General features: G+C 40.8%; 1 protein-coding gene and 1 pseudogene across 2 annotated transcripts in view; one reads left to right on the forward strand and one right to left on the reverse strand.

Moving 5' to 3' along the window:
• Positions 1–25,451, forward strand: part of MYH15 (myosin heavy chain 15) — a gene marked incomplete at both ends in the record, with an annotated part of 149,873 nt that overhangs the window by 37,597 nt on the left and 86,825 nt on the right. The window contains 10 exon segments of the mRNA XM_081085999.1: positions 3,013–3,162; positions 6,329–6,499; positions 15,834–15,915; positions 15,918–15,950; positions 15,953–16,008; positions 17,041–17,065; positions 17,068–17,117; positions 17,121–17,172; positions 20,080–20,147; positions 21,022–21,109. Coding sequence (XP_080942125.1) covers positions 3,013–3,162; positions 6,329–6,499; positions 15,834–15,915; positions 15,918–15,950; positions 15,953–16,008; positions 17,041–17,065; positions 17,068–17,117; positions 17,121–17,172; positions 20,080–20,147; positions 21,022–21,109 — 775 coding nt within the window.
• Positions 24,109–25,439, reverse strand: LOC308516881 (nuclear prelamin A recognition factor-like; annotated as a pseudogene). The gene has a single exon. The product of its transcript is annotated as a nuclear prelamin A recognition factor-like (transcript).

Here is a 25,451-nt window from a genome sequence, read left to right on the forward strand (position 1 = left end):
CTTTAGGGGGCGGTACCGTCCTGAGCTGAGAGCCATAATACATGATTATGAACATATATACAATAGAATACTACTCAGCCATTAGAAAAGATGAAATACTGCCATTAGTGACAACATGGATGGGCCTTGAGAATATCATGCTAAATGAAATAAGTCAGTCAGAAAAAGCTAAGAACCATATGATTTCATTCACAGGTGGGATATAAAACTGTAAGCAACAAATAAACAAACAAGAAAAACAGCCAAGCTAAAATTTATAGACACAGATAACAGTATGGTGGTTACTAGAGGGAAAGGGGGTGGGAGGGTAGTAAAGGGTAAATGGGGTCACATATATGGTGACAAGATGATTTGACTTCAGATGTGGGCACATAATGCAATATCCAGATCATGTATCATGGAATTGTACACCTGAAAACCATACAATCTTATTAATTAATGTCACCCCAGTCAATTTAATTTAAAAAAGTACTAGGTTCTTCAGGTCTAGTGTTTTATGAGCCAATGAGAGTTCCAACTACGCTTATTAGGAACAAGTTATTTTAATTTAAAAAATATTAATGATAGAACAATAATAAAAATCAGTAACCATTTTTCCCCCACTTTTCCTTGGATCCCTTTTTTTTTGTTTTGTTTTTTGTTTTTTATTGTTTTATTGCTTAAAGTATTACAAAGGGTATTACATATGTGTCCTTTTTTCCCCCTGCCCTTGACAATCCCCTGGCCTCCCCTACCCCCCAGTGTCAATGGACAAAAATCAGTAACCATTGAGTACTTACTGTGGGTGCTGTGCTTAAGTATGGCAAACCTGCAAATTGATATTACTTATATCTCCATTTTATAGTGAAAGACAGTGAACCTTAGGAAGATTAGCTCCTCAAGGTAACACTGCTAGTGAACACTGGAGTGAGGAAGAGGAAGTGATAACAGTGGAAAGGGGAAACTAACAGTCTTCAGTAAGTGCCAAATGTCGTGCTATACATACTTACAACATCTAGCACATTGAATCTCTCCCAACAATTCTGTGAGATGCATATTTTAATATTGTTATCTTACAGATGAGAAAGGCTGGGAACAAAGTGGTTAAAAATATGGCTGACTCCATTATTTTTGTTGTTGTTTTTGTTCTTGCTATCATGCATGATTGCCTCCCAGTAATCAAAGTCTTCTGTGAGATTATTCTAAAAAGAGCTAAGAAATGAGTCCATTTAATCCCTGAAAAGTAGAACTGTAAGTTTAGCTGCCTAATTCCTGTTATTGCACAGAAATGATGAAAATGATTAATTTTGCCATATATTGGTTTACTGATTTCATTAATTCATTCAGCAGACATCATACTATCTATTTCTTCCTCTGCCGACATCTTCAGGCTTTCTTCCAGTATTTCTTCACTACCAGTTTTTCTCCCACCCCCACTTCTCGAGTATTTAGGGAATTAAAAGGAAGTGTATAGCCCTGACCCATCTGGCTTAGTGAATAGAGCGTCAGCCCATGGACTGAAGGGTCCTGGGCTCAATTCTGGTCAAGGGCACGTATCTCCGTTGCAGGCTGGATCCTGGCCCTGGTCAGGGCTTGTGCCGGAACCAACCAATCGATGTGTCTCTCTCACATCAATGTTTTCCCCTCCCTTCCACTCCTTCTAAAAATAAATGGAAAAATATCCTTGGGTGAGGATTAACAAAACAGACACACAAAAAGAGGTGGACAAATTAGTCATGTTCTTTTTAAAGTTTCAAAGTGACTGCTGTAGACAGAGAGTGATTTCCTCGGTGCACCAGAGAATAAAAATCATTCTTGTTGCTTTGTTTGTGCGGCGTGCTCTTGACGCTGATAATAAAAAAAACCGTGATGCCATCCGGCGTATGGATTACTGTGGGAATGACTCAAGATAACTGATCAGAGAGTGGGTGACTCAGAACTAAATCACCACCAGACACCAACTGGCTCCTGCTGCGCTCTCTCCTGGGCAGCTGAAGGATGGATGTGACGGGCCTGTTTTAAATGTTAAGTGGTTGGAGCCCATTCTGCCTCCAGGCTTGGAGCGTGTCCAGCTGAAATTCACTCCTACTTGGAGTCTGTTGGAAATCTGCTACTACATCAGCACCTTTACATCCTGGAAGTAGGCTCTGCCTTTGCACAGCATCTTCTGGAGGTTGGAGCTCTCCCCAGTAGGTTCCCTGAGAGCCTTGGCCACATACCTCTAGGGAGGGGAATGTAGCCCGAGGTTTCAGTAAGAGAATCTGAGTCAGAAGGAGGCACTAATTTGCCATTCTCCCTACAGGGAGTTGAGAGCAGCCTTGGGAACTAATATAAAGAAGTGGAAGCTGAGGCTAGAAAGAACCTTCAAGAGCATCACCTGAGGATACTGCATGCAGCCCCTTGAGGTTAGGTCACTTGCCAAAGGTGACACTATTCATTAGGAGCTGCAACAGCAGCAGTAGGACGGGACTAAGGATTCCAGAGTCCTCACCTACTCTACCAGGACTTTTCACACTTGATGGTGCATAGGAAACAGTGGGGATTGTGTTCAGAGTGCAAATTTCGATTCTCAGGTCTGGAACAGGAGTTGGCATCTTCAACCAGCTTTCAGGTAGCGTTGATGCTGTAGGTCTTAGGGCCACATTTTGAATAGCAAGGCTTTAGAATACCCTGCCAGCTCCCCCAGGATATTTGGTCCTTCGATAATAGGAACCAGATTTCTCTCAAAAGAGCGTTGGTTAAAGAGGCACCAGGGTAACTCACCTCCCTTCCTTCTCTCTCCCTCTCCCTCCCCCTCCCCCTCCCCCTCTCCCTCTCCCTCTCCCTCTCCCTTTTCTCCTTTCCTTGCTTCTTTCTTCCTTTTCTCTCATTTTATTGTATTTCTTCTCATGTATCATTTCCGCAGCATGCTAGAGCCACAGAAAGTCAATAAATATATCAGATTTCACTAGAAGGCAGTCACTGACAGAGGCTGCCCGGGATTAAAATGAACCCTGCTGTCAGATGAAGGAGTGCTTTCAATGTGATTTCTAGGTGACCTCTGCCATTGGTGCCTTGTGCAAGTCAATATATAAAAGGATGTTTAAGTGGCTGGTGACACGTATCAACAGGGCCCTGGATGCCAAGCTACCAGGGCAGTTCTTCATTGGCATTCTGAACATCACTGGTTTTGAAATCCTTGATGTAAGTATCTTTGATAAAATGAAGTCAATGCATATTTACAAGGAGATTAGAAAATGTGAATTGAATGTCAGAAAATGTCATCAAAGTATGATGCAATTCATTCTTTGCAAACCTTAAGAGAGAGCTACTTTGGTTGAAAAGAGCAATCTATATATATAAAAGTCTAAGTGACCGTTACTACTGGTCGACTGAATGACTGGTCACTGTGATGTGCACTGACCACCAGGGGGCAGACGCTCAACACAGGAGCTGCCCCCTGGTGGTCAGTGTGCTCCCACAGCCAACCTCCTGCGACCCGGGCTGGCCAACCTCCCGTGGTCCCTCTCCCTGGCTGGCCGGCCCTGATCAGACCTTATAGGGACTGAGCAAGATGGCCTTGATCACTGGCTAGGCCGAGAGTCCCCACCTGTGCACAAATTCATGCACGAATTTGTGCACTGGGCCTCTAGTTATTAATATTAGTAAATAACAATAATTATAATGAATAGTATTAAGAAATTAATTAAGCTTTAAATAAAGGTAAATAGAGATAAAGGAATATTTTATGATTTTGGATTGGTTGCCCCTCGTACATCCCCCAACTTGGGATCAAACCCGCAATCTAGGTATATGCTCTGACTGGGACTTGAACCTACAACCTTTCAGTGTACAGGATGAAGCTCCAGTCCACTGAGCCACACTGACCAGGGAGGAAGAAGGTAAACATTTAACTGGACATTTGTTACTTACTGGGTTTATTTGCCATGATGTGTCCACATTTTTCCAAGTGGAACTAAATTTTATTTTATTTTTTGAGGTACATTTGACCAAAATACATATATATTTAAGGGGGACAATTTTTTTTTTTTTTTTTTTTTTTTTAATTTTTTTATTGCTTAAAGTATTACAAAGGGTATTACATATGTGTCCATTTTATCCCCCCCCGCCCTAGACAGTTCCCCAGCCTCCCCTATCCCCCAGTGTCTTATGTCCATTGGTTATGCTTATACGCATGCATACAAGTCCTTTAGTTGATCTCTTACCCCCCTCCCTCCTGCCCCACAACCCTCCCCGGCCTTCCCACTGCAGTTTGACAATCTGTTTGAGGCAGCTCTGCCTCTGAATCTATTATTGTTCAAAAGTTTATAATGGTCTCTATTATCCATGAATGAGTGAGATCATGTGGTATGTTTCCTTCATTGACTGGCTTATTTCACTTAGCATAATGCTCTCCAGTTCCATCCATGACGTTGCAAATGGTAAGAGTTCCTTCCTTTTTAGAGCAGCATAGTATTCCATCGTGTAGATGTACCACAGTTTTCTAATCCATTCATCTACTGATGGGCACTTAGGCTGTTTCCAGATCTTAGCTATGGTGAATTGTGCTGCTATGAACATAGGGGTGCATATATCCTTTCTGATTGGTGTTTCTGGTTTCTTGGGATATATTCCTAGAAGTGGGATCACAGGGTCAAATGGGAGTTCCATTTTCAGTTTTTTAAGGAAACTCCATACTGTCTTCCATAGTGGCTGCACCAGTCTGCATTCCCACCAGCAGTGCACAAGTGTTCCTTTTTCTCCACATCCTCTCCAGCACTTGTTGTTTGCTGATTTGTTGATGATAGCCAGTCTGACAGGTGTGAGATGGTACCTCATTGTTGTTTTGATTTGCATCTCTCGGATGATTAGTGACTTTGAGCATGTTTTCATATGTCTCTTGGCTTTCTGAATGTCCTCTTTTGAAAGGTGTCTATTTAGGTCCTTTGCCCATTTTTTGATTGGATTGTTTATCTTCCTTTTGTTAAGTTGTATGAGTTCCCTATAGATTTTGGAGATTAGGCCCTTATCAGATATGACATTGGCAAATATGTTTTCCCACACAGTGGGTTTTCTCGTTGTTTTGTTGATGGTTTCTTTTGCTGTGCAGAAGCTTTTTATTTTGATGTAGTCCCATTTGTTCATTTTCTCTTTAGTTTCAAGTGCCCTAGGAGCTGTATCAGTGAAGAAATTGCTTCGGCATATGTCTGAGATTTTGTTGCCTTTGGATTCTTCTAGAATTTTTATGGTTTCCTGTCGTACATTTAAGTCCTTTATCCATTTTGAGTTTATTTTTGTGTATGGTGTAAGTTGGTGGTCTAGTTTCATTTTCTTGCATATATCTGTCCAATTTTCCCAACACCATTTATTGAAGAGACTATCTTGGCTCCATTGTATGTTCTTGCCTCCTTTGTCAAATATTAATTGAGCATATTGGTTCGGGCCTATTTCTGGGCTCTCTATTCTATTCCATTGATCTATATGCCTATTCTTGTGCCAGTACCAGGCAGTTTTGAGAACAGTGGCTTTGTAATACAACTTGATATCTGGTATTGAGATCCCACCTACTTTGTTCTTTTTCAGGATTGCTGCAGCTATTCGGGGTCTTTTTTTATTCCAGATGAATTTTTGGAGAGTTCGTTCTAGATCTCTGAAGTATGCCGTTGGTATTTTAATGGGAAGTGCATTGAATTTATAGATTGCTTTGGGTAGTATGGACATTTTAATGATGTTGATTCTACCAATCCATGAACACGGTATGTTCTTCCATCTGTTTATGTCTTCCTCTATATCTTTTTTCAACGTCCTGTAGTTTTCTGAGTAGAGGTCTTTTACCTCTTTAGTTAAGATTATTCCTAGGTAGCTTAGTTTTTTTGGTGCGATGGTAAACGGGATTGTTTTTATAATCTCTCTTTCTGAAAGTTCACTATTGGTGTATAGAAATGCCTCAGATTTCTTGGGGTTAATTTTGTATCCTGCTACATTGCCAAATTCATGTATTAAGTCTAGTAGCTTTTTGATGGAGTCTCTAGGGTTTTGTATGTATAATATCATGTCGTCTGCAAATAAGGACAGTTTTACTTCCTCTTTTCCAATTTGGATGCCTTTTATTTCTTCTTCTTGCCGAATTGCAATGGCTAACACTTCCAGTACTATGTTGAACAGGAGTGGTGAGAGGGGGCATCCCTGTCTTGTTCCTGTTCTTAGGGGAAATGGTGTAAGTTTTTGGGGGGACAATTTTTGATTTGGTACACATATATATTGTGAAATAATCACCACACTTAAGTTAATTAACATATCCATCACCTCAAGTTGTTGCCGTTTTCTCAATTTTATTTTTATCTCTTCTTACCTAATTACATCTTTGAAGTATAACAGCCTTGAGCAACTTTGCATTAATTTAACCAATGAAAAATTACAACAGTTCTTCAATCAGCACATGTTAGTTCTGGGGCAAGAGGATTATATAAAAGAAGGCATTGACTGGATGTCCATGGGCTTTGGTCTGGATTTGCAAGCCTGCATAGATCTCGTTGAGAAAGTAATGCATGTTTCTCTCCTCATTCGTTTTCATTTAAGGATTGTCCCTGCTTGCCATGTTGATGCCAGGACTCACGTTCTGTCAGAGGGTGGAAGTGGGGCAGGACAGCTCTGCACATTTTCTCTTAATGTCTTTGTGTGCAGTACCCGTGGCATCCTAACTAAACTCCCATGGCAGTTACCCCACTCCATCATCTCTAACGCAGGCTGTCGCTACCCATTTGCTGTTTACTCGTGGCCTCCACTGTTAATGTGTGAGGAGACTTGTTGAGATTAAAAATGGTCATGCTCTTGACTGGAAAAACAGAGCTGAAAGTATGGGCACCGTTGGCCCTGGCTGATTAACATAAGGTGAAGGAGTAGACCCAGAGCAGCTTAACGAAATTTGACAATTGAGTACGCAAACAACTGCCATACATCCTCCAGGTCACTACCCTGCAGGATGCAGTTTGTTCATTTAATTGGACAAGTACCAGTTAGTTTATGTAATTTATGACAATACTTCATGGCTTATTAGTAAATTAGCCGCAGTGCATGGTTTCTGAATTCAGTGGTGTTTCCACGTGCTCTGGGATACATTAAGGGGTAGATTAAGTGGGTTTGCTGGAGGTACTCACGATGGCCCTTTGCTGTAGCTTTGTCCACGAGAGCAAGTGTGGTGGCGTGTTAGTGCCCCTGTGTGTCTCTGTAACTGGATTGCTATGGAGTCTGAAGAAGGGGCGGAGCAGGTCAAGGCCTCAGGCTTTGAACTCTCTGAAGGTTTCTTTAGCTACACTGTCACATTGGATTCTCAACAACCCTGCCAGGACAGGGCTAAGGTGACGATGTTTATTGGGCCTCAGATTTTATCAATCAGTGTTCCATCAATTTTATTTATTAGGTTTCAGCTGAAACAAAATCTTTCTTGAAAATAGCCATTATTTCCAACAGGAGTGGGCATCACATTGATTTAATTTCCTTTATAACCAGTGTACTTCCCTGGGGGGAAGAACAGGCTGATTAAAAAAATAATGACCAACCTGTGAGTTGATTAAAAAATAATAATAATAACCCAACCATGAGCTGGTCAATGTTTGCTAGCCTCATTCAAGTTTGCTAGCATCATTGTAGTTTTCTGATTAGAAATGAAAGAGGAGAACTGGAGCTTCTCAGAGGGGCAGATGTGGCTCCTGGCGATTGTTACCTGTAATATTAACTTACTCTGATTATGGCAAGATACCGTTTTCAGGTAGGAAGATGGGACATGAGCATGACTCAGATCCTGATAGGTCTGGGAATGTTACTGATTTTTAGTTATCTGAAGCCTATTGTCTCACATCTGCCAGTATCAGTTATTTCAAATAATAGACTTGCAGCATGGATGCAATTTCCTGTTGTATTTTCTACTGATATGATAAAACGAGAAAATAAAAACTGACCACATGATAGAAGGAGAAGATAAGTCTTCAGCTTCCTGTGAGTGATTTCAAAGGTATTCAGGTCAGGCAAATGAGGAATACCAAAACCCATCTTAAAGTTATTTCATATTTTGAAAATATGCATTGTGCTGGCTCAAGCAATGTGAAGAAAATTTATAGTAAATATTAATGATTAAACTTACTCCTTGAAATAGTATAAATCATGGGACATTTTCAAAATTCAAAGGAACTAAAATGCATTATTTTGTATAAAGTGTCTTAGAGCATACATCTGTGTGTATATGTAAAGAAAAGGGATTTCCATACATAAAAGTTTTAAATGTTTATGTTCGTTAGGAAAATTCATGTCAAACTAAAACAAATTTACTTTTTAAATTAAGCTTTTATTTTTAAATCAGTTTTAGGTTCAGAGAAAAATTGAGGACAAAGTACAGAGATATACCTTCTCTCCCATGTATGCATAGCCTCCCTGGTTGTCAACATCCCCACCAGAGTGGTACATTTGATACAGCTGAGCAACCTACATTGGCACATCATTATCACTTAAAGTCCATAATTTACCTTAGGGTTCACTCCTGGTGTTGTACATTCTATGGGTTTGGAGACATGTATGATGACATGTATCCATCACTATGGTATCATACAGAGTATTTTCACTGCCCCTGGAAATCACTGATCTTTTTACTACCTCCATAGTTTTGCCTTCCCCAGAATGTTATACAGTTGGAATTCACACAGCATGTAACCTTTTTATATTGGCTTCTTTCACTTAGGAATCTGTATTTAAGGTTGTTCCACATCTTTTCATGGTTTTGAGGCTCACTTATTTTTAGCCCTGAATAGTATTCCATTGTCTGGATGCACCACAGTTTATTTATCCATTCACCAACTGAAGGGAATCTTGATTGCTTTCAAGTTTTGGCAAGCAAAACTGCTTTAAATAGCTAAGCTGCTACAAATATCCATGTGCAGGTTCTTCAGGTGGACATGTCTTTAACTCCTTTGGGTAATAACCAAGGAACATAACACAAATGGATTTTAACATCAGCTTTAATTGTTAATTTGGACTTCAAGCATACAGTGACTTGCTTCAATATTGTATACTAGAGGTCTGGTACATGAAATTCGTGCATAGGGGGGAGATCCCCTCAGCCTGGCCTGCACTCTCTCCAATCTGGGACCCCTCGGGGGATGTCCGACTGCCTGTTTAGGCCCGACCCCTGGGATCGGGCCTAAACAGGCAGTCGGACATCCCTCTCACAATCCTGGATCGCTGGCTCCTAATCGCTTACCTGCCTGACTGTTTGGTCACCCCTAGCTGCCCTCCACCCCCACCAACCTGGTCGCTCCTAACTGCCCCTGCTGCCAGCCAGGTCACCCCCAACTACCCCCTCCCTGCTGGCCTGCTCGCTCCTAACTTCCCCCACTGCTGGCCTGGTCACCCCTTATTGCCCCCCCTGCTGGACTAGTCACCCCAACTGCCTCCCCTGCTGGCCTGGTTACCTCCAACTGCAGCCCCCCCAGTGGCCTGATTACCCCTATCTTCCCCCCCCCCCCCCCACACCAGCCTGGTCGCCTCTTACTGCCCCCCCTCCCAGCCTGGTCACCTCTTACTGCCTCTTCTGCCAGCCTGGTTGCCCCACACAGCCTGCTGTTCAGTTGTTTTGTTGTCCCTCACTAACCCCTCTGCTGGTCTGGTCGCCCCACGCAGCCTGCTGTTCAGTTGTTTGGTCGTCCCTCACTAACCCCACTACTGGCCTGGTTGTAGGCAGCCATCTTGTGAAGGCGTAAGGGTTAATTTGCATATTACCTTTTTATTATATAGGATGTAGTAAATAAATCAATTATATGATTAGCTCACCCTTATTTCATTACTTTGAAATATTCTAGTTTGTTTAGAACTTGAGCATCAATCATTTGTTTATTAAAGTATTAACATATAACTACATATTTATGGTTTTACATAGGAATTGGTAAAGAGATTAATTCTAATATTTTTAAGCAAATAAATCCAACATTATACATTTAAAAATTTGTTGCCCCTCCATTGTAGTCACCTTGAGAGGCTATATCTAACCATCTTCCAATAATTCAGCCCTTTTGGAAAATGTCTCTCACAGGATGGGAATTGGGATAATGTTTTTGAAATATTACCAGCTTTACTACTGATCATCTTACCTATCTGAGTCTTAACTCTGTTACTTAACTTGAGCACATTGTTTACCTTATTTGCCTGAATAATTTTTAGTTGTTTCTATAAAATGTACACCATCAAACAATATGAACTTTCCATGTACCAGTAGTCCATTATGTCTAGAAAGCCTAAGGAAGCTTCTAAACTATTTTAAATCCTGGTAGCAGCTTGGCAATAAGTGTTGTTGCCTCCTAAGTGGGGTTCTTTGGATGTGTAAATTCTGATGTTTTTATTATAAAATGAATCACATTAATGTCTAAATATCTTTTACATGCACATAAATATCTTCTTTAAACATATAATTCAGTGCTTTCTTGTTTGCAACTCTGTTTTTTATGCCTATTGCCCATAGCAAAGCAGCCCAGGACCCAAAACTCAAACCTGTATGTCTGAGTGTTCACCTGTCAATTAATTACTTAAAAATTTTCTAGCAACTTACATTTAACTCACCTTGGAACTTACTAGGCTAAGGGTTGTGAGAAATGTAAACCAGAGGCCTCATCCTAGCCCTGAAGGAACTTAGAATGTAAATAGAAAGATGTCTTAAGACCAAAACTATCACTTTTTTTTCTTTTTATTGGAAAAGTAAGTAAATTTATTCAATAACTAACCCGTTTTTGGTCAGCTCCTTATCACTCCACTGGTGAGGGGAGATTCGATTCCTCTCCTAGCGTTATGGCTATAGCTAAACATAGCACAACCCATCACTGGACAGATGAGATTGACAACAGCTTATTAGTCACAGATACTCACAGCCTGGGGGTGGAGAACACTGCATGCCATGCAGAGCAGAGCCACATGGTGTTTGCACTTGGGAAGAGAATGGGTGAGCAGTGGCTTTAGGAGGCAGGCTTTGTAGTAATAATAGGGTGAGGTGACCCTTGGTTGCCCCTGGAGGATGTGACTGACTTGGAGTAATTCCATGGGTTGGCAGGGAACTGAAACCCATTACTCAAGGCTAAGCAGACACTGTGACAGGTCCCATGATAAGGAAGGTTGTTGGCTAGGAGACCTCACCCATGGAAGCACAACGGGAAGAGGAACTTGTGATTGGTAATTTGAGGCTCTCCTTGTTTTCCCTGATGTCAAGGAACACATAATGTTGGACCTTAATTTTAGGCCCAATACCACACTGCTGTGTAGAAGACTTTGAATTAAATGTTGTAAAAAACTTAAGCATTTGTTATAAATAGCACTTGCCCTTAGGAAGTATGCAGTCAAGTAGATTTGTAAGTCTAATAAATTTAAAAATATATGTCAGCATAAATGGAGTAAAGGCACTGTCAGAGACCCACAGAGCTCATAAGTGCGAATCTAGCAAGGCCTGGTGGGAAAGAGTGTACAATTTTAGCTAGATCTTAAGGAATGAATATGACTTCAGCAGATGAAGAGAGGAAGCTAGCAGGTGAGGGGGCTGGCAAGAGCAAAGACATAGAGACAGGAAAGCAAAGAACACATTCCAAAATGTTAGGAGTCTAGTTAGAACTTAGAACACACACATGGAAGTAGCTAGAAGTAAACAAAAATAGAAGGTCATGTTGTGAAGGTCTTTTAATGAATTAATATCTTATTTGGAAGTAATAGGAAGCCAAAAAGAGTTTTATGCTGGCTATAGAATAGTCAGAGCTGCTTGTGTTTAATCTGGTAGATTCGTGTATAGTGGTTGCACTGGAAGGAAAATCTAAAATTAAGGCATTTTGGAAGCTGTTATAGTAGTCCAGGTGAATAATAGGTTCTGAATCAGGATAGCAAAAATGGAAATAGTAAGAAGGTGGCAGATAAAAACAAGAGGAAGGCAGAATTGATCATATTTGAAGAGGGAGAGGTTAGAGCCCTAATATTCCGAATCAGGGCAACTGGCTCAAACCATTTACTGTGCAATGGAGAGCACTTGCTGCTATGGGGCAGCATTTGGTAATTACTTTGCTGGAGGGCCTCATATTTATTAGAAGCTTTACGCCTCTCAAGCACCGGGGAAATGGAGAATACTCTGAAGAGTGTTTTCCCCTCCTTAGTGATTTAGTTGTTACATTATGAGCTATACCGTCCACTTATTTTACATAGAACTTCCATTCACCCCAAAACTGGCATCACTGAAGTCCCAAGGAAATGATAGTCCTAATGGTCCTCTACCTGAAACGGGGCTACCATGCCTGGTGAGTTTGCCAAAACCCTCCTGTTAACAGACACCATCCCAGGAGATGCTTAAACTTTTAAACTATTAATTCCAGTTTTTATTGAGGATTGACTGACTATAGGCAGGATGAGAAAATACATGGTCCAAGATGGAGTCCATGCCTCGCAGCACCTGTACCAGGAAATTCACTGTGTAATTTATCAGAATCTCTCTTGTCTTCCTCATCCTCTTTCTCATTTTTCACTCTCCCAAGAACCCAAAAGGTCAGTGCTGCCAGGAGCAAGAGAGGTGTCGGTTTCACTTAGACTATTTTGTCCTCACTTAGAACAGTTCACATATTCACTCATTGCATCATTCCCCACCTAGATGCTTCAGATAAAGGAAGATGTCCCAGAACTATTCAGTACAAGAGTTATTGGTGGAATGTTGTTCAATACATCATCTATTAAATGCAAGTTGTAAGTCTGAGAATAAACAAGAGGTAGAAAACCATAGTCCATATATTAGAATAACAGACTCAGATGGATCAGAAACGTAATCTTCAAATATCTGATGATCCACCATTTAGAAGAATTAGACTGACTTGTATTGGCTCTAGTAGAATGATTTAAAACAAAGTATTCTGAACTTGAGACAAATTTTCTTTTAATATATCACCCACAGAGCATTGACTCAACTTGGTTTGTTCTCACTCTATGGAAATATTCGCGCATAAGCTAATCTGCTTTTTAGAAGGAAATGATGAAGGGAATTGAAGGAGTTATTAGGGAATTGGACTAGAATCAGTGATGGCGAACATTTTGAGCTTGGCATGTCAGCATTTTGAAAAACCCTAACTTCACTCTGGTGCCGTGTCACATATAGAAATTTTTTGATATTTGCAACCATAGTAAAACAAAGACATATTTTTGATATTTATTTTATATATTTAAATGCCATTTAACAAAGAAAAATCAACCAAAAAAATGAGTTCGCGTGTCACCTCTGACACGTGTGTCATAGGTTTGCCATCACTGGACTAGATCCTTAATATCTTTCTCAAACCTAAGAGTTTATGGTTCTTAGGTATAAAGGATTGATAGAGAATTATGAAATTTATGTTGTATGTCAAGAGATCATGTTGTAATTTGAAATTTTCCTGACAGTTTACCTGTACCTCTGTTTGGTCTACTTTGTGATCTATATATCATGTATATGTCTTGTTTTCTCGACTAAATGCTCTGGGGCCAAAACCCATGTCTGATTATTTCTTCTTTTTTTCAAAATTGATTTCAGAAAGAGGAAGGGAAAAGGGGAGAGAAAAAGAAACATCAATGATGAGAGGGAATCATTAATCGACTGCCTCCTGCACACCCCCCACTGGGGATTGATCCTGAAACCTAGGCATGTGTCCTGACTGGGAAACGAACCGTGACCTCCTAATTCATGGGTCGACACTCAACCACTAAACCACACCATCTGGGCTAATTATTCTTTTTAAACCCAAACTGTCAGTACAATAATTGGTTCATGAAGGCCCTTCAAAAATATTCATGAAGTAGGTAAATGAATATACAAATATACAAAATAATAGGCAAATATTAGTCCTTGATTCCCACCCCAAACCTAATTAATGGCAGTATCTATTACCCATTTGCTCAAACCAAAAGCCTGGTCGTTCGTTTGTTCTTTTCTTTTCTTTTCTCCTTCCTTCCTTCCTTCCTTCCTTCCTTCCTTCCTTCCTTCCTTCCTTCCTTCCTTCCTCTCTCTCTCTCTCTCTCTCTCTCTCTCTCTCTCTCTCTCTCTCTCTCTCTCTCTCTTTTGTTCAATATATTTTTATTGATTTCAGATAGGAAGGGAGATGGAGAGAAAGACAGAAACATGATGAGAGACCCTTGAGTCCACAGGCTGATGCTCTATCCACTGAGCAAGCCAGCTAGGGCAATCCTCCTTTCTATTACATCCCATATTCTATCCACTGGCAATTTGTAACCCAGGGTCTAATTTCAACCTCTATCACATGTCAATGATTTTTCACAGCCTCTAATACTATAACTAGTCTAGACCAGAGGTCAGTAAACTACAGCCCTGTAGGCCAATTCTGGTCTGTATCCTGTTTTTGTAAATAGTTTTAATGAAACATTGTCACACTCATTTTATTTACATATTGTCAATTGCTCTTTCAGGGCTGAAAGGGTTGAGTTGATGGCAGAAGTGTAACAGAGACTAGATGGCCCACAAAGTCTAGTAAATATATATACTACTAGAGGCCCAATACATGAAAATTTGTTCAAGAATAGGCCTTCCTTTCCCCTGCTGCCGGCACTGGCTTCCCTCCAACACCCGGGACCCGGGCTGGCTTCCCTCTGGCCCTGGCTTCATCAGGAAGGACGTCTGGGATGATGTCCAGTCTAATTAGCATATTACCCTTTTATTATTATAGATATGGCCCTTTAGAGAGAAATTCTGCCAATTGGGACCATCAGGTTTTCTATCACATATCCTGTTTTTGTTTTTATAACCCTTTAAAAATGTAAAAAACAATAAAAAGTAAAAATGTAAAAACCGGGCCTGGCCAGTTTGGTTCGGTGGATAGAGCATTGTCCTGCAGACTGAAGGGTCCCAGGTTTGATTCCTGTCAGGGCACATGCCTGGGTTGCGGGTTCAGATCCCCAGTGGGGTGTGTGCAGGAGGCAGCCGATCAATTGATTCTCTCTCATCATTGATCTTTCTATCTCTTTCTCCCTCTCCCTTCCTCTCTGAAATCAATAAAAATATTTTTAAAAAGTGTAAAAACCATTATTAGTTCACTGGCTTTCCGATACAGGCTATAGGTAAGATTTGACCAATAGGCTCTATTTCACCAACCCCTGTTCTAAACCTTCTTTTCAAGCATAAATCAAATCATATCACTTCATGTTAAAAATCTCCAAAGGTCTCCTATTATACTTAAAATAAAATTCAAATGTCTCACCATGGTCTGTAAGACCTTTGGGATACAATACTCCTTACCTCTCTGGCTTTATCTTGTAACCACATACTCCATCTGACTAGCTTTGCTCTGTCCACACTTGACTCTGGCAGGACCTCAAATTTGCCAAGTGTGCCACTGCTTCAGAGCTTTGCACTCTTTATTTCTCTGTCCAGAATACTTTATACCATCTTCTCAGAATTGCTCTTCTCATTCAGGTCAGAGGGTCTTCCCCACAATCTTACTAAAATAACTCCCACTCAGAAGAAATGTAAGTGCTCAGAAGAAATCATGCTCTATCCCTTTACTTTGCATGATTTCTTCTGAGCACTTATATGAAACTAAGTCAGTTATTTTTTGTTTGCTTGTGTGTTTGCTCCACTAGAACGTAAGCACCCTGAAGAAAGGCGCTTTGTCTATGTGGTTCATGGCCATATGGTTACTACTACTGATGCCTGGCTCCTAGTAGATATTTAATAACTATTTGTTGACTGGATAATGGCTAGTTATATATAGTGAATATCCCTTCCCTTTGTCAACTGATTAAGTTCCTGGGAAAGAGTCTACACTAACCCCCTACTGAAAATCCCATTTCCTGGTATTTTCTCATCTGATGTTTCTATGAATCACCAACAGCCAATGGGAATCTTTTTCATCCTTGAAGAGGAATGTATGTTTTCTCAGGCTACAGATGTGACGTTCAAGACCAAATTTTTTGACAATTTGGAAAGTCGGTTCGTTTCCAGAAGCCCAGCCTGATAAGAAGAAGAAATATGAAGCTCATCTTGAACTTGTCCATTATGCAGGAATGGTAAGTTACCTGTAGACCTTCAGCCCTGACTGTTTCAAATGCACTCAGCCGAAGTCTTTAGGTAATACATAACTAAAGTTTAGATTAAATGAAGAGATGAATAAAATAAATCTCACTTCTAGGAAAAAGTTGGTTCAGCCTTTTTGCACTTAGGAAATGAAATAGCTATACTATAATAGTTTTCCATGTGCACAGGGGTCAAAAATCTCAAAATAGACCCGGTCACCCCAACTCAAAGTAAGACATTTTAGGAAGTCATGGAGACTATCAAAGTCATGGATTTTTCCTTTTTTGTCCTTCCTTTTAACTTAACAGTGTATAAATGAGTGCTTTCAATTGATCTTTTTATTGAAGATTTTAAAAAAAAATCTCTCATAAAACAATAGTCACTGTAAAGTAATGATCTCAAATCTATGGCCAACAAAGGTTTCTAATGGACCTCACTGCTTCTTTGCATTTCCCCACTGGTGTGAGTGTGTGTGTGTGTCTTTTTTCTGCTTTTGTGTTTCTAGTCAGTGATTCTAGTTAGAACAGAAAGATAACTAATAAAGGATAAAATAATACTTCAACCTAAAAATGACCAGCCAACTGTATAGATTTGCTTGTAATTTTCTTCTTTGATACAATTCTTAAATATTAATTATAATAATATTTAGAGCAAAATACCATTATAATTGTCAATGATTATTTGAATACTCGCTATGTGTCAGAGACACTTGGATTATTTCATCTATTCTTGCCTATGAAGGAGTGCTGATGTGAATTGTTTCTACTTGAAATACCATGTATTTCTTCCTCCCTCTCCCTCCCTCCTTCTTTTCTCCCTTCCTCACCTCCCCTTCTCTTCCTTTCTTCTTCAGTGCAAATGGTAAATTCTGAGCATCTCTTTGGGTAGCACAAGGACTTCTGGGAGTATTATTCAGTATTGTTACATCAAACTAATTTAAAGTTGTTTTTTTTTAAGAAACGCACAATTTGCTATGTTAATTTATGTATTCTCTTTTGTTACCCGAACTGCGTGTCTTTCTAAAGGTGTCCTATAACATCAGTGTCTGGCTTAAAAAAACAAAGACATTCTTAATGAAAGGGTGGTGGCTATATTTCAGAAGTAACCTAACAGACTTCTGGCAAATCTTTTTGAAAATTACATCAGTACTGACAGTGGTGAGTCAAACAATCTTCCCTCATTTTTCAGCCTCAGAATGGAACCCATGGTTGCCTTGACACTTACAACAACCCTTACTTCTTTCCTGTGATATCTGTCTGCTCTGTGGTCTGGTTGTCCCCTCTTATTAGCCTTTCTGACCTCAGGCTCATGGTTCTTCAAGGAAATGGTGCTCAAAGATAGTTATATTTCAAGAATCCTGCTCTGGTTTGCCTTTATCTTCTGCTTGACCCAGATGCAAAGAGAGAGCAGCAAACCATGTTTTGAAAAAGGATTTTGGGGAAATAACAAGTCACTTTAATAGGTATTCCCCAAATATCTTGGAATTTTCCTTCACAGTGCTTTTCTATTATAATAACTTGAAGTTATTTTAAGCTTCATGATGACAGGAATTATGTCTGATTTGTTCAATCATAGCCTCAAGTATGTAGCAAATGCCTGTTTTATTGATCAACTAACAACTAATCTTGTTTAGTAGTTTGTAATTTACAAAGCACTTTCAGATATATCATCTTACTCAAGCCTTGTCATGACCCTTTCAGATACATAGAGAGGAAAATCTCTCCCTTTCTTACAAGAACAAGTGTAGAAGAGTAAGTAGCATCCCCAGCTTCAGAAATCTATTAAATGGCAAAGCCAAGGTAGGAAGCAGGATTTCTCAGGAACAAACAAAATGGAGAGATGGACAGGATACAATTCAGACTTCTGTACCATGACACAAAGCATTGAAGATACTGAGCTTAAGTTGCTAACATCAGCCTCACAACCAAACTAACGCTAGGCTTCCTACAGAAGGACTCTCTCACAGTCCATAGCAAAGTCGCAGACTGGCAGCCTTTGAGAAAAACTGGTCTTCAAGCATGGTTGTGTTGGGCCCAGACAGGTGAAAAAATAATCAGAAGATTTCATATACACATTTGATTTCCCTATTTCTTTAAAAAAAAATGGGGGCAGAATTATATGAAAATAGAAAATCTGACCAGCCTGGTTCAGATGCCTTCATGGCAATTGGGCAGAACACTAACTGTTCTTTAAATGGGGTGTGTACTCGTACCTCCTAACATTCTCATCCTCTTATTATCTTACACCCAGCTTCAAGTGAACTCCTGTCCCCTGTGGGCTGATTAGGAACATCGGACTGGGTTTGATCCCCAATAGAGGGCGTGCAGGAGGCAGCCAATGGATGGAGAGAGAATTTAGCTTTTCCTGGCTTTGCCAGCACAAGCTGACATAATTCAGGAGCATACCTGAAATCCTGTTGGCCTGTCTCAAGAGGAATCCTGTTGACAGATGGAAACTACTATGTTGGACTCTGATCATCTTCAGGCAATGCATCTGCCTAATTCTAATAGGTCCAAAAGTGGCTCTGAGAAATCTGTTAGATAGAGGTCACGGTGCTTATGGCTCCCAGATGAGTAATTCTCTGATCCTAAGAAATCAGAGAGTGGTTTGGGCAGAGAATTAGGAGGAAGTCATCTTCTAATTCTTCAGGGTATATGCTGTATTCTTTGGAAATAGAAGAGAATTGTCCAGAATGTCTTTTTCCATAATTATTTAAGCACCCCCCTGAAAAGAGTTGCCTCTAAGTTTCCGACTCAGCCAACCATCAAGTTACCTATAATAATCACACTTTTATTTTATTTTAAACCAGTTATAATAAAAAAATTAATGGAAGGTAGTATATTCCCTTTTCATGTATGGAGAAACTGAAATACAGGCAACTCAAGCGGTTCCCTTTGAGGGCCTAAGGCATGTCAGTAGGACATTCTTAATTAAACTTCATGACATCTGTCTCAGCACAGTGCTACTCAGGCAGAGAATATTTTATTAGTTTTTCATATTGATAGCTGGCCCATTTTTTTCCAGATTGCCCATGGATTTTGTTGTTGTTTTACATCTTAGTGAGTTAGCACTACACAGATGTTTGTAAAACAAATTGGCTTAAGCATAAATTCTTTTGCTTCAAGAAAATGGAAGTAGATTTTTTTATAAATTATAAAAGTAATGTATGAGTGTTGCCAAAACCACAGAAAACATAGAAAAACTAAAAAATGGGACATCAAGATTACCTATAATCTTACATAGGAGATAACAACTGCTAACATTTTGATGTACATTCCTCCCAACTTTTTATGTGTATAGCCACCCACAAAAAACTTCACTTAGAAACACATACAACTTGGCAAGTGTGGCTCAGTTGGTTGAGCAGCGTCCCATGCACCAGGAGGTCATCGGTTTGATTCCCTGTCAGGGCACATGCCCCAGTTGTAGATTTGATCTCCAGTAGAGGGTGTGCAGGAGACAGCCAATCCATGTTTCTCTCTCAGAGATGTTTCTCTCTCAGAGATGTTTCTCTCTCAGAGATGTTTTTTTTTTCTTCTCTCTCTCTTCCTTTCCCTTCCTCTCTCTAAAATCAATTAAAACATTTTTTTTTAAAAAAAGCATACATACACAAAACCATGTATATACACACAGGATCATAATATACAAACTATTTTGTAGCCTACTCTTTCTCTTAAATTCTAGAAATATTTCCATGTCAGTTATATGGATCCACACTATCATTTAAAAAAATTGAAGCATTTCATTGTATACCTGTTCTTTCATAACTTAATGAAACCAACTTCCTATTGATGAACATTTGTTGATAATATTTTTGGCTTAATTTTTTTGTATGACTAAGTGCTGCAATGAATATCTTTACACAGTTGCCTGATTATTTCCTCAAGGAAAGTACTAGAAATACACTTTTTGTATTAATACATAAGTATTTTAAAGCTTTTGTAGATATTGCCATAGTGCTTTTAGAACTTTGATGAATATATGCTTTCATCAGCAGGGAGTGATAATGTGACCAAATAAAAGAGCTTTTTAAATGTCTTTTTTTTTTTTTTTTTTTTTTTTAGCTCTACCGTTTGGGGAAAATAAACACAAGAAGGGAGCTTCATTCCAAGTGGTTGCATCTCTGCATAAAGTAATTTTTAATTGCATCTATTCATATATTAACTGCCTTACAATCTGCATATGTTATTACTTATTTGAAATTTTACATCTTCAAATAAGAATAAAGAATCTGAAGACAGCCAACTTGGAAAAGTTGAAAGTTTATCTTGCTATTACTGGGTTTTAGTGGACACTGTTGACTTTAACAAAAATATTGGCTCATAACAAACATCTCATAGTGAAGTATGGTAGCAAGGCATCCTTCTGTGATTGGTGGGGTACGTTACAACAACTCTTGCCAGAACTGCCCTTGGCCAAATGGCAAGCTAAACTGTCTCCATACCCTCAGCTCCAGACTCTGGCCCCTCCCTTACCTCAAGGTGGGACTAACTGTGATGCAATTGGTGCATTTCAGCTCAGAGCTCCTGCAGGGATCAGACTAGGCAGAGTTTATACCATTGCTATTCCTCCTGCCCGCCCCCACTCTCCCCTCCCCCCGCTGCTCTATCCTGCTTCCCTCATTCTCCAAACAAGCCTCTTGAATCAGAATTCTCATCTCAGATTCTGCTTCCAGAGAATATAATACAAACATTTTCTAGACAGAAAACTTGAGAAACAATTTCTTTCTTCAAGCCATTTTATTTCCCAGCCATAAATTATTGCTATCAAATTTAAAACAGGTAGACATGATTCATAATAGAACTATGTCAGATGAAGAACTACTTGACATAGGAAAGAAATCATGTATGTTTTATAAGCAGAGAAGAACCTTGAATTCATTATTTTATCGTCAGTATGCATTTTGGCTTTAAGATGAAGTTGATGGACTTGGACACACTTGTGAAGTGCATTAATATTTTTAATGATTTGCAAAGTGATTTTGTTTGTTATGGTGTCTATTTTAGAAAATCCTAAATAAATTGATGACTAATCTGAAATCAGCAGCACCTCGTTTTGTGAGGTGCATAAAGACCAATATAAACAGAATGCCAGGTAAGAATTGGACTTCTTTGTAATCTACACTAGGGTATATATTTGATTTAAGTCATATTGAATGTCTCCTTAAGAAACATTTACCAGTTGCCTTTACATAAAAAAGGGAAGAAAAATGAAAGCAAGTTAAAAGTGAGATCTTTAGTCCAGCCAGTGTGGCTCAGTGGTTGAGCATTAATCCATGAACCAAGAGGTTACCTGTTCAGTTCCTGGTCAGGGCACATGCCCATATTACAGGCTTAATCCCCAGTAGGAGGCGTGCAGGAGGCAGCCAATGGATGATGTTTCTCTCCCATCAATGTTTCTATCTCTCTATTCCTCTCCCTTCCTCTTTTTATCTTAAAAAAATCAATAAAAACATATTTTTAAAAAGTGAGATCTTTAAAACCTCCACAAGATTGCCTTTGAACTGAGATTCAAGTGGACATACAGAAGGATTTCACAAAGCAGGCTCAATTGTGTGACATTGGAATACCTGATATTACCATTTAAATTCCTTCTTAAATTTCATGCTAAAATGTGGATGAGCTTCTATGTCATTGTCTACAAGGGCGAAGTATAATAAAAAGAGATTGAATAATCAATTGGGGGATTCGGACAGATGTATAAGCATAAAGGAAATTTTTTGGTCTGAATTATCTAAGTTGACCATAAAGACAGTTCCTAAATCCATTTCTAATTGTTAAAAACTCCTTCTAGTCCAGTGGTTCTCAACCTTCCTAATGCCACAGCCCTTTAATACAGTTCCTCATGTTGTGGTGACCCCCAATTTCATTGTTACAAATTGAACATAATTAAAGCATAGTGATTAATCACAAAACAATATGTAATTATATATGTGTTTTCCGATGGTCTTAGGCGACCCCTGTGAAAGGGTTGTTCGACCCCCAAAGGGGTCGCGACCCACAGGTTGAGAACCGCTGTTCTGGTTGTTCTTCCAAAGACTAGTATCTTCCCTCTCCCTAATAGTATCTATCTCTTTAGTTATGAATTTCTGGGCAGTAGGTACTTTTTTTTTGGTTTCTTTTCTTTCCAAGTTCTATTGAGATATTATTGATATAAAGCACTGTATAGTTTAAGGTGTACAGAATAATTATTTGACTTATTTAAATATGAAATGATTACCACAAGCTTAGTTAACATCCATCATTTCATATACACACAAAAAAATAAAAATAAAATTTATTTTCCTTGTGATGTGAACTCATAGGAATTACTCTCTTAACTCATATGTACCAGTAGCAGTGTTTACTCTAGTCATCATGCTGTACATGCATCCCTAGTATTATTTATGTTATAACTAGAAGTTTGTACTATTTGACCACCTTCATCCAGTTTTTCATGCCCCCCATCCTCTACTCCAGTTAACTACAAATCTGATTTCTTTTTCTATGAGTTTTGTGTTTTCATTTTCTTTTTTTAAGATTCTACATATAAGTGAGATCATATAGTTGTCTTTGTCTGACTTATTTCACCTAGCATAATACCCTTAAGGTTCATGCATGTTTTCTCATATGGCAGGATTTACTCCTTTTTATGTTTAAACTAGAGGCCTGGTGCACAAATTTATGCACAAGTAGGGTCCCAAAGAGGATGGGGCGGGGAGGGGAGCCAGGACCTGATCGGTCCTCTGTGGGGGGCAGTGGGATGCCCTTGCCAGCCTGGGATCCGGATCCATCCCACAGAAGTTCCTGCCAGTTATCAGGAGTCACCTGGCAGCTGCTTTTTTTTTTTTTTTTTTGACACTTCAACTGTTTATTCCATAATCAGAAATGGATCTACGTTTCCACAGAGGATGAAACCCCACTGTAAATAGATTGGAAGCAGAAAATAGGTAATTTCACACAATGTCCAAGTTATCAACCCAGATGGGTGCACAGGTACAATAACACAAGAATGAAGGAAATCTAACCGGCTGAGGGGTTCAAGAAGAATGTCACTCACATGGTAACAAAATCCAAGTGCTCTAAAAACCAACACCAGGGTGGCCACAGGCCTCACTTCACAGGAAAGCCCGAACGTGCATGGGGTGCTGGGCTCTGTGGTGGCTGCGTATCTTTCTGTGTAGTTGTCTGTGGGCCAACTGCTCTCTTCCTTCTCATTTAGGGTGAGCAGCACGTGATGGCAGAGCACGCTGTCATGGAACAAGGGGGCTGTCCAGAGCTAAGGGGAGTGGCCGGGCCCACAGGGTGAGATGTGGACACATAGGATGCTATCTCACCCAATTGTGGGACGGGCTAGCCGGCCTTCATTTGCCTGACCTCACCCAGGGAGGGACCGAGCAGGGTGTCCGCCTCTCCAGTCTCCATCCTGCCATCTGTGGCACCTGCCACCCTTGCCAGGCCTCCCCAAAGTGAGTTCAGCTCAATCCCTGAATGTAAAAGGGCACTAGGGGGGCCTCCACTCCAGTGCCCCCTGGCGACAGGACCTGGTTGGCAAGACCTGGTCTCAGGACCGTGGCCACAGCTGCAGAATATAGATCTATTTCAAGAAAAGGTGGGAATGCAGACTTTCATATGAGCCCCTATTCCAAAAGGTGGCAGTTTATTCACATTGTGGCAAAGACACCTTCAAGAGTAACAGTGAGTAAAGTCAGGGCCAAGCCAGGCCATTTCCTCATCCAATCGCTCTGAGGTGCGTGGACAGAACCAAGTCTCAGCTCTTTGCAGGACACTTCCAGAATTTTTTAAGCCTAAAGGATAGTAGTTTGTCTTAATTCTTGTTCTTTGGGATTTTTTCATCTTTAGATAAAAGGATATGTATATTTGGGCAATCCTCTCGAGATAGTACGATATTCCAGTAGCACTCATGTGATGATGACAGCGTGCCTCAGAGGGAGGGAGCCGACAGATGGGGAGCACAGAATTCTGAAAACCAAAACAAAGACAGAGAAGCTAAGCCTTTCCTTCACGTGTCTGACACCCCTCCTCAGGTGGCCCGCAGGCCAGGCATCTGCTGGACCTTTACCACTTGATGTCCTGGCAGGCTGCCCTGGGCCGCTAGGTGGTGTGCAGGGCTTCCTGGGCCTGGGGAGAGTCGCCTCCTCCCCCACCCCCCACCCCCAGCCACTCCTGGAACAGCTCCTGCACATGGGCGCTGGATCCCAGGGGCCACACCAGGATGGCAGCGTAGATGCTTTCCATCTGCCGCAGCAGTGCCCTGTCCACATGTCCATCCTCTGCCTGGGCCAGGCCCCTGCCACTTAGGCATCCCTGGCGCAGGCCAGGACCTCCACGAAGTGGCAGGGGAACTTGCCCCTCTACAGCTTCAAGACTACTTCTGGATGTTCCAAAAGCCATAAGCAGCCTCAACGTGTAGCAGAACCTCTCTGTCCCTTTCAAGGGTGACCTCCTGGAAGTCTTTGTTCCTCAGAGTGTGGTAGGTGAGCACCCCACATCCTCATTGAACAGCTCCTTGGCTGTGTGCCTGAAGATGTGTGCCGGGTACCCGTCAGAGCTGGCACCCCTGTGGAGCCTCACCTCTTCCTTCATGTCTCCAAACAGTGTCCACAGCAGCGGCGTTCAAGGCAAGGTCACTTTGCTTCATTATCTGGACAATTTCACCTGAGCTTAACACGCAGTCAGCACCCCGGGAACGATGTAAAGCTGTGGGAACATCTTTTTGAAGGGCCTCCAGTTTCTTGTCATAACACAGGGCCACAATGACGTGGAAAATCTTGTCTGGGGACAGGTTCTGCCTACCGGGGAAGTAATCCTTCGCCAGAGAGCCCATGATCTGCTGGGGAGACTTGGCCGTGCAGAGGTGGGGGGTGATGGGATGACCCAGCACGCGCTCTGCATATTGGACCCAGCCGGGGCAGGCGGAGGTCAGCATGGGTAGCCGGGGCTCTTCCTCACGGTGCCGGCAGTACCGACGCACAAATTCCTTCTGACTCTCCAGGAGGCTGAAGTCCGCAGCTATCTTCATGTCAAAGACAGTGCACCCCAAGGCTTTTGAGGAAGCCGCAGAGCCTCCTGGATGCATCAGTGACACTGAGGCTGAATGTAGCAGCAAAATAAGGCAGAGACTGAGGACACACGGACACTGCCAGCACCTTGTGCTGTGAGGCACCGCATTTCTTATTAATGTTCAGAACACGGAAGAAGTCCTTGGTGTTCTGCTGGGAAACTTGGACTCCTTCCTCTGCGGTCACACAATTGTCACACGCTAGGCAGTCACTCAGAAATATCTTGGCATTGGCCAACTTATGGAATTCTCTCGTCTCTCCATTCTCCTGAGACAGGCTCAGGATGTTGACTGCAGCATTCTCTTGGTTGTCGGTTTTTGTTTTTTTACTACATTCCTTCCCTGTGCAGTGCTCACACTTCATCTGGAGCAGGGG

Source organism: Myotis nattereri (genome assembly GCF_964212035.1).
Source record: "Myotis nattereri genome assembly, chromosome: 3".
Taxonomy (NCBI): Eukaryota; Metazoa; Chordata; class Mammalia; order Chiroptera; family Vespertilionidae; genus Myotis; species Myotis nattereri.